At 39.8% G+C, this 16,147-nt stretch overlaps 2 protein-coding genes across 2 annotated transcripts; one reads left to right on the top strand and one right to left on the bottom strand.

The window, feature by feature from the left end:
• The first annotated feature begins 181 nt into the window (after positions 1-181).
• aste1b (asteroid homolog 1b) lies at positions 182-6,176 on the top strand. The gene is made up of 6 exons (XM_061742648.1): positions 182-668; positions 2,059-2,325; positions 2,398-3,383; positions 3,469-3,700; positions 3,812-4,004; positions 5,371-6,176. The coding sequence occupies exons 1-6, from the start codon at positions 431-433 to the stop codon at positions 5,675-5,677; spliced, it is 2,223 nt and encodes a 740-aa protein (XP_061598632.1). The 5' UTR covers positions 182-430; the 3' UTR covers positions 5,678-6,176.
• Positions 6,173-16,131, bottom strand: klhl7 (kelch-like family member 7). The gene is made up of 12 exons (XM_061742646.1): positions 15,647-16,131; positions 15,440-15,542; positions 12,701-12,794; positions 12,401-12,525; positions 12,140-12,315; positions 11,840-12,014; positions 10,548-10,690; positions 10,179-10,419; positions 9,804-10,005; positions 8,558-8,655; positions 8,259-8,439; positions 6,173-6,735 (listed from the first exon to the last, which is right to left on the bottom strand). Exons 1-12 carry the CDS (start codon positions 15,752-15,754, stop codon positions 6,576-6,578), a joined length of 1,806 nt encoding a protein of 601 aa, XP_061598630.1. The 5' UTR covers positions 15,755-16,131; the 3' UTR covers positions 6,173-6,575.
• Positions 16,132-16,147: the final 16 nt, after the last annotated feature.

The raw sequence follows: 16,147 nt of genomic DNA on the forward strand, positions 1-16,147 counted from the left end.
CGCGTGTTTGTTCTGGTCAATTTGTGTGTTTTCTATTTATAAACTTGTGCTTAAAATTTAGACAAAAATTATCTCACATTTACAAATTAATAGGCTTATTTGGTCAAAGACAAAACGCTTATTTTGAAAGGTAACATTGTGACAAGGAAACTATTGCGCACCACATGAAGACTCAAGTGAAGCGGAATTGGTTTGTACAGATTCTGTGTATTTTTATAATGTATACATCTTTTAAACATTATGTATTATTTACGCGGCTCTATAACCACTTTTCGTTTTATATGAGGTGCTTGTTGCCGTAATTTCCCCTGCAGCTGACGCCTCTTCTCTTCTGTCCACTATGGGGAAGTTAATTTTCCATTTAATTTTGCATTTATACTCTCACAAATCTGTCTTTTTTTGCTCAATGCCTTACAGGTTTTGAAATATCATGGGTGTGCATGGTTTGACCACGTACGTGGAAGGGAACAGAAACTTCCTTCAAGATGTGAAGTTCAGGGACAGCCGGCTGGTCATTGACGGCTGCAGCCTGTATTTCCGCCTGTATTTCAACCACGGCTTGGACCAGCAGCACGGAGGCGACTATGACGCCTTCACTCACCTCCTCACCCAGTTCCTCTCTGCTCTGGCAGCTTGTAATATTCAGGCATACGTGGTGCTGGATGGAGGTACGGTTACTTTTAAATTGCAATCCATTCTGACTGTTTATGTTGTCTGCTTCCACGTTTGTATTTTACAGTTTTTTCTGAATGCTTAAGCACATTTTTTGCAACATTGGCTATTTTTGCTAAACTCTACACACAAATGAGAAAACCTTTCACCAAATTATCAAAACGTTATAGTTCTCTTGCAAAAGCAAACACAGTTTGATTAACTCTTCACACCTTAGTAAAAATGGTGTTTTCATATCAGACAGTAAACACATGCCATCATTTACTAAGCACATAATGTGCCAATAACACACTGATGGTATGAATACAAAACACATCTGGCTTTTGCTTTCTCTGTGCACAAGGTAGGCTAGGTCTGTTTGAGGTGATATTTTGTCATAGTTCTGTAAACACACAGGGATCCAAACTTCAAGTATTGGTGTTTATTCACACTCGTCAAAACAAAGACACAGCACAGAACACAAAATAATAAATTCACCAAAAAAAGACAATCAGCCTACATCATGCCGTCTCTCTGGGTCCGGCCACTAAATCTCATCCACATCGCATGCGATGTCCTCCAGTCCAAGGCACCGGGGAAAACACCTCCTTGCATGCCGTATGACATGATGCCTGCTCAATATCTCCTCGGCCTCCTCTGATTCTTAGTTTCTTGCTCCTTCCATTGTACTCCACACAGACAGCTTACCTGTGGCTTATTTATAGTGCTTAGGCTGATTGCAAAGTGAACTAATTCTCTAAAATTGTTTTCACATGTGAAAGTGTGCCAGACAGTTGGCAAAATAGTGTAAATAATAGCTATACATATGTATAATTTTGCTAGGAGTGTTTTGGAAATTTGGCAATTGAGTGTAAGCAGCGAGTTGTGTTTAAAGTTCTGCAAAAAGAGTGCTGTGCAGTGAATTGTGCCTAAAGTTTTGCAAAGTGTGTGTTACAAAATTACAAACTGAGTGCAAAGCAGTATTTGTGCTTTTAGTTTGGCTAACTCAGTGAGTGGTTTTGCTATATGTATTAATAGTTTTAGAAATTGTGCTACAAGAACATGATTAGCGCCTAAGCATTCAGAAAAAACTGTAATATGAGCAATACACTTCAATGAAGCTAAATCTTTCTTCAATTTCTCAACTTGGCCAGTTTTCTCCTGACATGTTGCTTTAAAAAAGATGACACTTCCAACTCTGATTATGTTGTTATTCTATGTCTTAACTTGCAGATTTTCCCCTCTGAATTAATTTTAGTTTTGAGTGGTTTAAACACTAAAGTCTTTTTTCTCAGTTCTTTTCTTAGACAACAGTAAGTGTATGAGCAAATATTGAGCAGTTTTTTTTTCTTGATTTTTAACACCTACAAGCATTTAATCATACTTTTTTTTTCTAATAATAATAAGGGATGGACCCCAGTGATAAGAAGTTTCCTACACTTCGTCAGCGCCTGCAGGCCAAGATAAAGGAGGCAGACAGCATCTCACATGGCCGCGGCGGCTCTGTCCTTCCGCTCCTCACAAGAGACGTCTTCATTCAGGTCCTCATTCAAATGGGTATCCCAGTGTTCCAATGCCCAGCTGAAGCCGACTGGGACATTGCATGTCTGGCGCACCACTGGAACTGCCCAGTCTTGACAAACGACAGTGACTTTTATATTTTTGACCTTCCAGGTATGGTTTCTGGAAATACTGATTAATCTAGCGCTGTGGGATTGTTAAACATATTGTTTATGCCTGTTGTAGGTGGTTACCTGCCAATGCGTTTTTTCCAGTGGACCAATCTTAATGGAAAAGCATCTCACCGCTACATCTCAGCTCGACACTACACCACTAACAATCTCTGCCGCTGGTTCGGGGGCATGAACCGCGAGTTGCTACCTTTATGTGCAGTTTTGACTGGTAATGACTATGGTGCTCCAAGAGAGGTTGATACACTCCTTGATTTGATAGACGTTAGGGGATTAGGAGGAGGTCGGGGCAGAGGTAGAAGTAAAGCACCTGCTTCTCGTATTGAAGGCCTCCTCACTTGGCTGTCGTCTTTTTCAAGCGTGGCAGAGGCCCTGGAGGAAGTAAGCAGCCTAATGGGTGAGGATAGTGAGAGAGGTAAGAGAGGACAGAGGGGGGGTCTCAGTTCCCAGCTTTGGACAGCTATACAGGAGTACCACATCAAATCTCCGAGTTCTCTTGCTCACTGGTTCGCTGGAGGGAATGCACCTCTGGGAGGTAAAACATCTGGTTTGGCACAGCTGCCGGAGTACCTGTCCTTGGCTGCAGCACAAGGGCAGTTGGGTCCCATGGCTCTTGATGCTTTGGTGATGCAGAGGGTTCTTCTCATCCCACAGGTGGAAAATAGTAAGCTAGCCAGCACACACTGTACTTCTAGAGCCATACGTCAGGGTATATATGGGATTATACTGCAAAACGTGCACGGCAATGCACCTCACGGACGAAGCGGAGGCCCACAGTTACAAGGAATACAAGGAAGTGGATGCGAAAGAGGGCAAGGAAGACGGGGAAGGGGAGGCAGGGGTCAGTGTCACACTGGACAGCAGGGCGGGAATGTAGTATTAAATATTGACCAAGCAGCTGGTGTAGCTTCAGTGCAGGCAAAGGGCTTAAGCATCCCAGTTTTGGTTGAAGAATATGATCGTTTGGACCTGAACTTAAAGAAGAATCAAGTGGAAGCACATGCCCCCGGGAACCATATAAATCTGGAGGGACTCTGTCAGGTAATCATTCATTCTTATCAACGGTTTGAGTATATTTATTTTTTAGGAAACTGTCCAAAGTGTTGATTTCTTTAATTTTATCCAGGCTCCTGTTGCTGTGCGGCTTGGTGTTCTTTTAGAAATTCTGGGGGTGAAGGAGCCTGCTCTGGCTCCTGTTCCCCTCCACCTGCAGCTGGCTGTAGCAGTGACAGGGTTTTGGTTGCGAGAGGCCATACCAACACCCTCGCAGCCTCTGCTGCAGGCTTTGGTGCTCGGCATGATTTATGGAGAGCTGTGCATAAACAATCAGCCTGGAGCAGCACACCGCCAACACGCTGGTTAGTTGAGCTGACGCTCTCATTTTGTTCCTTTTGTTTAAAAAAAAAAACATGAATTTACAGTAATAACAAGTCAAACAGTTATCCAACTTTCGGAACCAAACATTCCAGGGCATCAGCTAAACTGGGCCGCAGAACGTAATGTGTGTGCAGCACTGGATCGACAACGAGTGAGACCAGGGGAGAGACGAGGAGTGGACATCGGGGCGGCTCACAATTTCAGCCAGTGGCAGGCTTGCCTCTGGAGTGCACTGTGTCTCAATCAGATATTGCTGATGCCACTGCCTCAACCTCATCTGTCATGGTAAGACCTCCCACCCCCATTAGGACCATGTAAAACCTGAATATTCTCCCTTAGCTGTTACCTTATATGGTAAATGACAATATATTTTTTTCCTTTTCACACCTAGAGGAATACAGTCTCAAACAAACAACTGGATTGTACTATTTCCTAACCTTGCCGTTAGTTGAAATGTGTTATTAAGGTCTGTATTCTGGTCCTTCGTGCAAACTAGTGGGTACCGCTGCAAGTTGATTTATCCAGGCTGATGTAACCATCTGTACGTTAATGTAAGTAGCGTGTTTGACCCTATTCTGTCTCTAAATTACATTGTGTTTGTCAGTGGCATTATTTAGACATTAACGCAAAAACAATAAATGTAAAGGTTCTATCCTAACATCTGTCTATTTATGCATTAAAGTCAGAGGATAGAGAAGTGATGTTATTGCTCAAAAATGCAAGCTGGTCTGATGTTTGTGGGTGCAAATCTCCACACTACCTTTCTTAGATTCAGCTACATATTAATGGAAGATAATAGAAGATCAATAAAAAGCATAATGATCAACAGCACAGTGCATGAGTGAATGAGAAAACGCATTATAAAATGCTTCGTAAAACCTAGACATGGTGCTGTATAGATGTAAACTGTTTTCCACCAGGACAGATGTGGGTGACAGATGTGTGGAGAGGAGGACTGAGCCACAACTTTTCCTCACAGTGTAGCACAAGATTCGCTTTTACAAAGGAAAAGAAAAATCACTTTTCCTGTGCATATTAGATACTTAACATGTTTACCGTGGCCAAAATTCTCTCCCGACACAACGTGATCAATTTGTTTGGGGGCCAGTTGAGATTTTCAGGATTCTGATAAGTCACAGACCCTCCTCAAAGTTGATTCATCCAGCCTCACCGTCGCTATCTCTACCTGTAACGTCACACACTGTTGCAGTTCCTCTGAAGTGGGAAGGCAAAGCTCTTATCAGAGAATTGACCAGGAACATCTGAGGGTGGAGTGTTTTGTACTGGGACCTAAGCCAGTTTGGGTTGTGGATTGGGTTTTCAGAGGATATGTTGGCCTGCTGGTGTTGTGAGAGTATCAAATGCTGTCAGTTTGGCTCAAGAATACTTAAATGATCTCAACTACATATTTGTTGTATTAGTTTTGTATTAAGAACATTTTTTCAATGCTGTTGTAACTTGTAAATGATTAGATATACGATCATCTCCAGCCTGTAGACATTAGTTTACACAAGCAAGATATTCTTAAAATGTTCCTTCAATGTAAATTAAGCATTTCATTTCTATGTTTTGGTGGAAAGAAACTGATTTTTGTGTATGTAAAGGTTAAAATTCAAAACCATCAATGGTCATTTCCTTCCTCATGTTTCAGGTTGTTCAGTGGTACCTTGGTACATGGCTTCTACAAGTATCTGAAAGGGGGCAGGGTAGCTGAGGCCCTCGTACCTGAAGGATCCTTGTCTGGACAACTGTACTCCATCCTGCTGGACGCTGCGAGGGACTGCAGCATCAAGGCAAATCAGTCTGCTGCAGGATCAGGGAAGAAAAAGAGAGGCAGAGGACGAGGGAGGAGAGGACGAGCAGGAAGCAGAAGAGGAGCTCAGGGTGGGGGAAGAGACACAGAGGAGATTAACAATAGGTTTGCTCTCCTTATGAGTGAGGAGGAAGAGTATGATTGACAACGTGGAGGGGAAAAATGAAGTGGATGTGGTGGAATTGATTTTTGTGCAAGAAAAGTAATTCACAAAACATCAGCAAGACCAAATCTGTGATTCTCAGGGAACGCTGCAGCATTATTTTTTAAGTGGATTATGACACTTTTTAATGTTTACAATTGTGTAATATGCTAATTTAATGTCTTACGTGTTTACATGTTACTTTAAAACTCATCTTAATGCATTTCATGTCAGCTTAAATCAGATTGTGATCAGCTTTTCTAAAGCACAATTTTAATCAATTTTAACAGGTTTCTCACCTCAATGTATTCTCCCTCATCAGTTGTATTCAGTCATGCATCCACATTTAGTTTTCAACTGCCAAATATAGTTATGTGGCAGCTAATGTCAATAAGAAATGTATGAAATCCTATTCACTGCTTAGTTTCAGAGATTATGGTGGTCTTCAAATGTTTAATCTTTCTATAAGAAAAACAAAAAATAAAATCAAAATCAAACTTTTACATGTTGAAATATTTACATGTATTTTTTTTTTTTTTAAAAAGGCACCACACATTATTTACACATTATCAAATAGTGCATTGATGATGGTGATTAATCTTTTAAAACACAAATTTGTAGAAACGTTCACTGGCATTTAAAAAGAAAACAATACGAGTTTGTAACAAGCCAAAACAAAATATATAAACGTAACTGGCGTAAACAGTTTGTGTAGGATTCAAACTAAAACTCCCAATGAAGAATGAGCTATATAGGCACGAGTTGAAAATAAAAATTCAGCCTCATGGAAAGCAGCTTGGTAGCTATTGAAACTGCCAAAAAAAAAATTAAAAATACATCAGCTTAAAAACATGGTGAATCCCAGCTTAATAAAGGTCAGTCTGCCTCCTTTACAATGAGGCTATGATGAAGCCGGAGCCGATGAGGAAGCTGCAGGTTCACTGTGCAGCTGAGGGTCTATGAGGTCCATGTCCTCGTCTTCATTGACCCCACAAATGTCGACCACGCAGATCAGGCAACTGGTGACAGGAAACGCTCGCACTTCTTTGCACGTCATCCACCTGAGAAGAGAGGGATAAATATTAATTACTTATCTGTATAAAATCTCCTTATGCCTTGCAGTGGTGTAATGTTGAATTATATGTTGTACTGCATTACACCTGACTAAACTAAGCAACCAGCACAAAGAAGACATTTGCAAATGTAAATTAGACAGACCTGCAAAATTGGAATAATTATCTGGTTCTTACATGTTTTAAATTAAGACAACACCATATTAGTTTGTTTTTTTAGATTAAGTCAGATTAATTTAACTGATCCTCCTGAACACCGAGGAGAAATTACATCAGCAGTGATCTTAGAAAAAGAACATTTGCTGTCCATCAAAAGGTTAAATACAAAAACAACAAAGACTTTCCAAATGGTTTGTGATCCATCATCCTACAGTGAAAAAAGGATTTGCAAGAAGATTCAAAACAAATCTTCAAAGAATTTGACACACCAGCAAGTTCAGCCCAAAGTCAGACTGCAGGGCTCAGAGAAACTGAAAAATAAACCCAAGACCTATGCAACAGTCTGCAAGCCTTAATAACCATGTTGAATGTTTACGTTCCTGACTGTACACTTAGAAAAAGAATAAGCAACTAGGATATTTTGAAAACATTGCTAGGAGAAAGCCCCCCTTCTCCCTAAAAATAACAGAAGCTCAACTTGGGTTTGCAAAACTGCATCTGATCTGAGCAGACAAGACTTCTGTCATTTGTAAAAACAAGTCAAAAGTGGAGATGTTTGGTCTCAACTCAGACCAAACTCTTGACTTACTTCAACTCTAGGGCTGGGTTAAAAAAAATCAAACTAATCCATTTGAATCAATTTTCCTTTGAATGATCCAATATCGATTAATAAAATCCCCAAATGGATAATTTAATGTCTTTTCGACAGTGTGTAATGCAGCCTGCAGTGTAAAGCCAGGTAATCTCGCGTGACTAGGTAAAGAGTGTTGTTCGACATCATGGCGGGAGCACTGAAGGCACCACCAACAAACTTGAAAGCAGAGGTTAGATGCATTTTGGATTCAAAAAACACAAAGCCAGCAATGAACTGGACAACCTTAACCCTAACTGCTTTGGGCTCAATTCTTAATTAAAAAAATATTTTGGATAAAGTACCAAGTTGGAGTTAGTTTCTACAATTTACAGCATTAGTTCTCTGAGAATCTCTTCTATATTCAAGTAAAATTGGTACCGTCTCTGAAATATCCTTCGAATCCAATATAATCGCGAATCGAATCGGGCCATTGGGAATCAAATCAAATTGATTTTGGAAATCTGAATCTATCACCAGCTCTATTCACTTCATTACTAATATACTGAATCTAGTGTTTCATATGTAGTTTTTAAACGTTTTTTTTTTTATTAACATTTTTGTGAAATAAATGACAGAAAGAAATATGTCATGTCTCGTGTAGTTGTATTTACTTGTCATCAAAGTTATGGTAGGGGCCAGAAGATGTTTTTTTCAATATATAATTATGTCAGACATCAAGAGTCATTTCATTTGAATAATATTGAGTTAATATACAAACCTGTCAGTTTCAGTGTGGTACTCCAGAACATGCCCGAGTCGCCCCACACCTTGAAACCCTGCCAGCACGTAGATGATGTCGCCAACGGCTGCACACTTCACTGTCACACCCTTCCACGGCATTGGCGAAGCAGTACGCCACTCGTTACTCGCTATGTTGTAGTATTCCACTGAATCCAGCCCTGTTGGAAAACCCCACAAACACAGCATCACAGTACTTTTTTAGAATACAGCTACTCTGATCACTAGTATCCCTTATTGTTGATCACAGTATGGCTGCAACAAAAACGGTTTCAATACCTCCTACCCCCTGTCCTCCAATAGCATAAATCTTGTTATTGACGACTACCAGTCCATGGTTCTTCCTGGCCTCTCTCATCCCACTCAGCTCTCTCCATCTGAAATACGCATTCACAGTGTTGCTGAAAACAGATTATAGTTACAGTGCAGCTAATTATGTGCTCCTTTGTTGAGAAATCTCAGACCATTTGGGTTGGATGAAAGTCTTACTTCATATGTGGCAAAAAACATTTGATAAAAAATAAAAATCAACATACTATAAACCCATCTTCAGATATTAATCACATGCGCATGTTAATGGTCACTTGAGAACAGGTACACCATTGATATCAGAGTTAAGAGCTCATGACCAGAAAAATAAAATAAAAAAAACACATTTAAATACACACAAAAGTTGATTTGAAAGTCCAAAAGTTCGGTCATCTCTACATTTAAAACTAGAACAAGGGACGGCTAAAAGGCAGATAACTGTAATCTGGTAACTGGTACTAGTCTGTACAGAGCTTGATGTGTTAGTGATGTTTTTACATAATTTCTGGTCTTGATGGGAACGTGAGGCAATAATTAAGGTGGCATGGGACTACTGGCTGGTTTTTGTTGGCCTAGCCTCTGTATTCTGGACCAGTTGAAGACCGGAAAGAAAGAAATGATTGATACAAGTGCAAAAAGTAAATCTAAAGAGGAAAACATCAAGGTATGTACCAGGTTCTCACAAGGTTGACTGACAATAGCGGCTTGATTCTTGCAATGCATCTCAGTGGCAGGAAATTACTTGCACTCAGTTTAATGAACCTGAAGTTTACACGCAAAGTTCACTGCTTTTAAACTGCTAATACAATTACGAAATGTAAATTTTTTATAGGTAAACCGACATCTGGTGTACCTGTTCATACATTTAAACACTAAATTAGAAATCACAAGAAATAAGCTGAAAAAAAGTATGTTTTATACACAGTATCAGTTTCAAAATAACTGACGTTCATCCGTATAAAAAAAAAGAAAACACTAAGGTCACCAGGTGTCTCGTGAAGGTATCAAGAAACAACCTAAAACTAGGTAAATAAACCAATCACTCATCACTGTGACATTAACAACTATTAAAATTAAACAGTGATTTAAATAATCCAACAAAAAAACTGATCATGTAACTAAGACTAAATGTCATGACAAGGGAAAAGAAAAGAGTTTAAATGCCTCTCACTAAGACATATAGACGTGCACGGAGCGGTATGCTTATGCGACTTACTGTTGTGTGCTGGGGTCAAACACCTCACAGTTGTTGAGGACCCTCCCAGAGATATTGTTGCCCACTGTTCCTCCACAAACATAAATGAGTCCATTTGCTTCCACTGAACCGTGACTGCAGCGAGCCAACAGCATGCTGGGTTTCAACTGCCATGACTCTGTTCTGGTGTCATAACATTCAAAAAGGTCCAGGGCCGAGCTACCTACACACAGAGAAATGCATATTAATAACAGAGCACGTGATGATAACCCGTACTAATAATAGTCTGGATTTTTAAAAAGCCATCAAATTCTTGCATTTCACTCGCTGTAGTCCTTCAGTTGATAACCAAGTTATCAGTGTCAAGTTTTCTCCTCCTGCCTCCCCCATGCTTACCCACTTCTGATCCCCCGGATGTGTAGATTTTGCCTTGGAAAGCGCAGGCGGCCAGGCTGTCGCGAGGCGTGGACGGACCCAGCCTGGAGTACCAACTGTCCTTCAGGACGTTGTAGCAGTCCATGCGTTTGATGGGAAAGAGCTGCGAGCCCCCCAGGATGTAGACCACATTGTCCCAGAAGACAACGGTGGCATCCCGGCGCTTCTCAAAGGGGCAACGGATGTCTGTCCAGCTGGAGGTCTAAATGGTAAACACTGACACTTAACCAATATAATTACAACGTGATTAACTATGTTTCACCGTTGAGTCCAACAATGTTGAAAAAACGTAACTTGCAGGGATGCAGGGAAAAAAAAGCAGCCTGGTACCTTTGGGTTGAAGTAGCGGCAGGACTGTGGCTGAGAGCCTCCAAACAAGGCAATGCGATAGTCGTGCTTCTTGCGTCGTGGCCGGCTGCTCTCTCCGAGGTCTTCCTGGTCCTCCAGGGACAGCAAGTGGTAGCGCATCCCACCTTTGGACAAAAGCATCAGCTGTTTGTGTCAGCAGAGCTGGCCTTACTGTTTGAAGTTTTAACATCAATGTATTCTTCTGAGTTGTACAAAATACAAACATGACTAATGTGCTCTACAACTAAATATAAACTTGAACTCAAGATAAGATTTTACTGTCAAAACAACGCACGATTTCTACATGAAAAACTGTCAGATGTTAGATCAAGCTGATTTTGATCTCTATTGTGAAGAGAAGCCACATTGCCAAAATCTTGAGAAAGATGCAAACTGTTGCAAATTGGTTGAACGATGCAAATTGGTTGGTTTATTAAAAGAAGCACGGAAATGAGAAAAGCAAAAAACAAACAGAGCAAACATGAATTAAAACATGAAAAATACTGGCATTGCCATCTATAATAGTGACCGTTTTACAAAAAAAAGACCAAAAAAAAAAAATATGAAAAATATTTTAAAAAAGCACCTGCACCAAAACTGTCACCTTCAAACTTAAAAGGAAAAATGAAAAGTTATGAGACAAAAAATTAAACGAGGACCAGAAGTGTGTTTGGATGAGTAAGAACCCCAGGAACCTTGAAACAGCTGTTAAGTGTTGTGATGGCTGTTTCTTGCTCCGGGCCTGCTTTACTGCAGAAAACATCGATCTTATAATAAAGAAAGAGGAAAACAGCACTCGTGATGGCTGGAACTGGAATGAATAAAAAAGACTATAACTTTTTTGGACTGGTCTTCCCAAATTCCTCAGTTCAAGAAGACACATGAACTATGTTCAAAAGGTAGGTTTCACATAAAAAACCAAGATTTAATAAACTCAACCGAGTTTAATTCCATATTTGACTGTAATTATGCCAGAGACATGTTGATGCCTACCAGAACTGTGTGGTTAAATGAGAACTACCTAACGTTCAACCAAATATAAGCGAATCATATATTTTTGAGCCTGTATGCCTAATTGTGCTTATTTGTTGGTTTCACAAAGTTCAAACGTGTGTACCATTTCCTTTTTTTAACAAATAGAAATATGTATATTTTCGATGTCTGTGTGGAAAATATCCTTTCTTATCCAGAAAAAGAAACATTCAACATCACTGATAAAATCCTAATATTGCCAGACATGACGAGTGTTGTGTATTATCTCTCTTCCTACTCACTGATGACCATCTTGAGGCACAACGGGTTGTCCTGGATAAGTGGCTCAGCCTGGACAGTTTTTGAGAGGAATGTCTTGGAAACCAGTGGGAAGCGAACGCACTCCAATACCTCCACCATGTACTGCTTTCTGTTGCACACGTCATACTTCAGCCAGCGCACTGCTGCATCATAAATCTGAACACAAATGCAACAACAAAAGCATGCGAGATAATATTAGTTACAGCGTTTATGACGTTCAGCCAAAACTATCTAAAACTTCTCTCTAAAAGGGACTTCTTATGACACTGAAGAATATGTACCTGGGCCTCAGAACGGACAGTGAGTTTGTCTTGATGCAGCAGATATGTGAGCTGCGCAACATCAAGTTGCAAGAATTCATCCAGTTTGTAGACTTCAGTAAAATGAAGCTGGAAGAAGTCCTCTGATGCTAACTTCAACTCTGGACAGTCCATACAGTCTGCAAGGACTGAGATGCCTGCACAAAAAAAAACATTTAAAAAAAGAAGTGAATGCAACAGCTAATACAACAGTTAGACCTGCACTTGTATTCCTGTTGTTACCCAGGCAGTTTGTGGGATCAATCTGTCCTGTCAGGAACTCCACACACATTATCTTCACTGGCTCAATCTGATACTGGTTGGCTGCATTGAGCAACGACTGGGCGTTACTGCTGTTCACGGAGATTCTGGCCACAAACACACAGACACAATGTGCATTTGGCATTATAAAACAGAAATTTGCCCCAAAATATAAACCTGTATCAAAATCAGACCAACCATGTATATAAAACTTTAAAAATGTGCCACCCAACCACACTCAATATCACACCTCATGCATATGGTGTTTGCCAACATTTGTACCTGGCAGTGTATATAAATTCAATAAGCAGCTCAATAATCTCAGGCTCAGCAGTCCTAAGCTCCACCTCGTGGGACTGCGACTCCATCATTCTTGCTGGAAGTGAGAAAAAAAGAGGTAGAATATATGGAAAACTGAAATGATAAAACACATAGCAACATAGATACATAGCAATAATTAATGTTTTCATTGAACAAAATATAACCACCTACATATTTGAATATGATGAAACATTTTGTTTAGGGATAATTCGATCCTACTTTTCAGTGTCTGTTCTGATACAGATATGCAGGCTTTATAATAGCCGATACCAATACAGATCCAATAGTAAGATTAGAGAGTAGAGTAAAACAGATGGCTGGCTTAAACAAAACAGCTGATGTGTGATGTATTAAGACTCACACACAAGATACAGCTATTTGGACAATAGACAATATGGCCAGATATAATAATATTATATAAACGCTTCCCTTATTTTGCTGTTAGATCTGGAACAATCATAGGGTAATCTTAGTCTTATATACTATACTATACTGTGTAAAGTTTTGTAGTATTGTGTGTGTGATTGATTGATGATTGACAAAGTGTATATATATATATATATATATATATATATATATATATATATATATATATATATATATATATATATATATATATATATATATATATATATATACATTTTGGGTACAGAAAGTATTGCTGCTTTAAATGTTTCCCTCATGGTTTCATAGCAGCCATTTGCTAAAATCAAAAAAACTTTATTTTATTTCTCATTAATGTACACTCAGCACCCCATCTTGACAGAAAAAAACAGAAATGTAGAATTTTTTGCAAATTTATTAAAAAAGAAAAACTGACATATCACATGGTCATAAGTATTCAGACCCGTTTTTCACACCTGGATTTGGGGATCCTCTCGAGTTCTGTCAGGTTGGATGGTGAATGTTGGTGGACAGTCTTTTTCAAATCTCTCCAGAGATTCTCAAGTGGGTTTAGGTCAGGGCTCTGGCTGGGCCAGACAAGAAAATCTTATTTTTCATAGTCTGGAAGTCATTCATGTGTTTTTTGGCAAACTCTATGCGGGCTTTCATATGTCTTGCACTGAGGAAAGGCTTCCATCAGGCCACTCTGGCATAAAGCCCAGACTGGTGGAGGGCATGCAGTGATAGTTCACTTTGTGGAACTTTCTTCCATCTCCCTACTGCATCTCTGGAGCTCACTCAGTGATCTTTGGTTTCTTCTTTACCTCTCTCACCAAGTCTCTTCTCCCACGACTGCTCAGTTTTTCTGGACGGCCAGGTCTTGGAAGAGTTCTGGTCGTCCCAAACTTCTTCCATTTAACAATTATGGAGGCCACTGCGCTCTTAGGAACCTTGAATGCTGCAGACATTCTTTTGTAATATTGTCCAGATCAGTGGCTTGCCACAATTCTGTCTCAGAGAGCTCCCTGGGCAGTTCCTTCGACCTCATAATTCTCATTTGCTCTGACATGCACCATGAGCTTTAAGGTCTTTCCTAATCAAGTCCGATCAGTTTAATTGAAACGCATCTGGACTCCAATGAAGGAGCAGAACCATCTCAAGGAGGATCAGAAGAAATGGACAGCATGTGAGTTAAATATGAGTGTCACAGCTAAGGGTCTGAATACTTATGATCATGTGATATTTCAGTTTTTCTTTTTTTTAAATAAATCTGCAAACATTTCTCCATTTCTGTTTTTTTTTCAGTCAAGATTGGGTGTTGAGTGTACATTAATGAGAAATTAAAAAAATGTAAAGGGATCTGAATACTTTCCACATCCACAGTGTGTGTGTGTGTATGTAAGTATATATATATATATATATATATATATATATATATATATATATATATACATACATACATACATACACACACACATACACACACACACACACACACACACACACACACACACACACACAGTAACAGATTACAGATTTTTAAATTGATTACAGATAAACTACCGTATTCTCCGCACTATAAGGCGCACCTTCATGAATGACGTATTGTAAAACTTTCTCCATATATAAGACGCACTGCATTATAAGGCGCTACAGTAGAGGCTGGGGTTACGTTATGCATCCATTAGACTAAGGGTCGGCAACCCGCGGCTCCGGAGCCGCTTGGGAAAATAAATTACAAAAAAAAAAAAAAACTAAGTATTTAATTGAAGTGTATTTTATTTGTGTTAGTTCTTTATTATTATTATTATTAAATTGGAAGATTATTGTGATCTTGACATAGTTATAGACATAGACATAGTAGTTGCGAGACCTGTTGCGGCTCAATATTGATCCATATATAAGGCGCACCGGATTACAAGGCGCATGGTCAGCTTTTGAAAAAATTGAAGGCTTTTATGTGCGCCTTATAGTGCGGAAAATACGGTAGTTTTTTTCTACATCAAAAACCTCTCAAAACGTACATCTAACAGTCAAAACTTTAAAACCACCCATCTGATTCCAAGTCTCGTGGTTAAATATGCTTTACATCCTGTTTCCTCTGCCTGTTACTTTATTAACTAGTTAGTTTGGTTTAGTGTACTGTGTCTAAAAACATCATGAAAAGCTGCACTGAAGGTTTAACAGCAGAAACTGTTTTGCAATCTGAAGATTTATGTTATTCATGTTAAATATTTGGCATAATGTGGCACTAGAAATGACCCAATCCTTCCTGCAACAGCATCCTGACATGCCAGTCTTGGTCATGGTACCTACTGGTGAACATGAGGCAGAAGAAGTGACTGGCAGCTGCAAGCACCACTCTGTGGGCAGGGAAGTGTTTCCCCTGAACCACGAGGGTCACGTCACACAGTGTCCCCTGAAGAAAAACACGCAAAGCAGATAATGTTATAAAATGTCAGCAAAAAGATGCGCATACAATCTTGCCTTGTTACGTATTTTATTATTTTTTACAACCCCCACCTGTTTCCTCAGGTTGTTCATGACTACCATCATGCTGGTCAACTGTTCGTACTCCTCACTTCTCTTCTTGAAGCTTGCAGCTTTCTCTTTAGAAGCTGTCCCCGTCATGTCAATATTTTATTGTTGGTCCACTAATATAGAGAGAACAACACTTTAAGCACAACGACCTGCAGTGTGTAGCTATTGTCTCTTTGTTGTTACCCGAGCACTGTAAGTTCACTTGGTTATAGTCAGCAGCTTATGGAGAACTACTGTATTCAAAAGCTGCGAGCTTGTCGGCATCTTCTCCGCGAGGCTTGAAGGGAAAATTAAAGTTGCTGCCGGATGCTGAAATATATGTACATTGTTGTAGCGGAATAAAGTGTTTCAAATCTCGAGCTCATGCCGAGCTTAGTGTCTTCTTCTTCTTCCTCTGTTGTTGGAGATGCACGCGTTCTTCTTCTTTTACCAAATAGTGGCAGAACAAGGCGCGGTGCTGGGCGGGTGCTGCCCCCTGCAGGT

This window comes from Cololabis saira, chromosome 15 (genome assembly GCF_033807715.1).
Source record: "Cololabis saira isolate AMF1-May2022 chromosome 15, fColSai1.1, whole genome shotgun sequence".
Classification (NCBI taxonomy): Eukaryota; Metazoa; Chordata; class Actinopteri; order Beloniformes; family Belonidae; genus Cololabis; species Cololabis saira.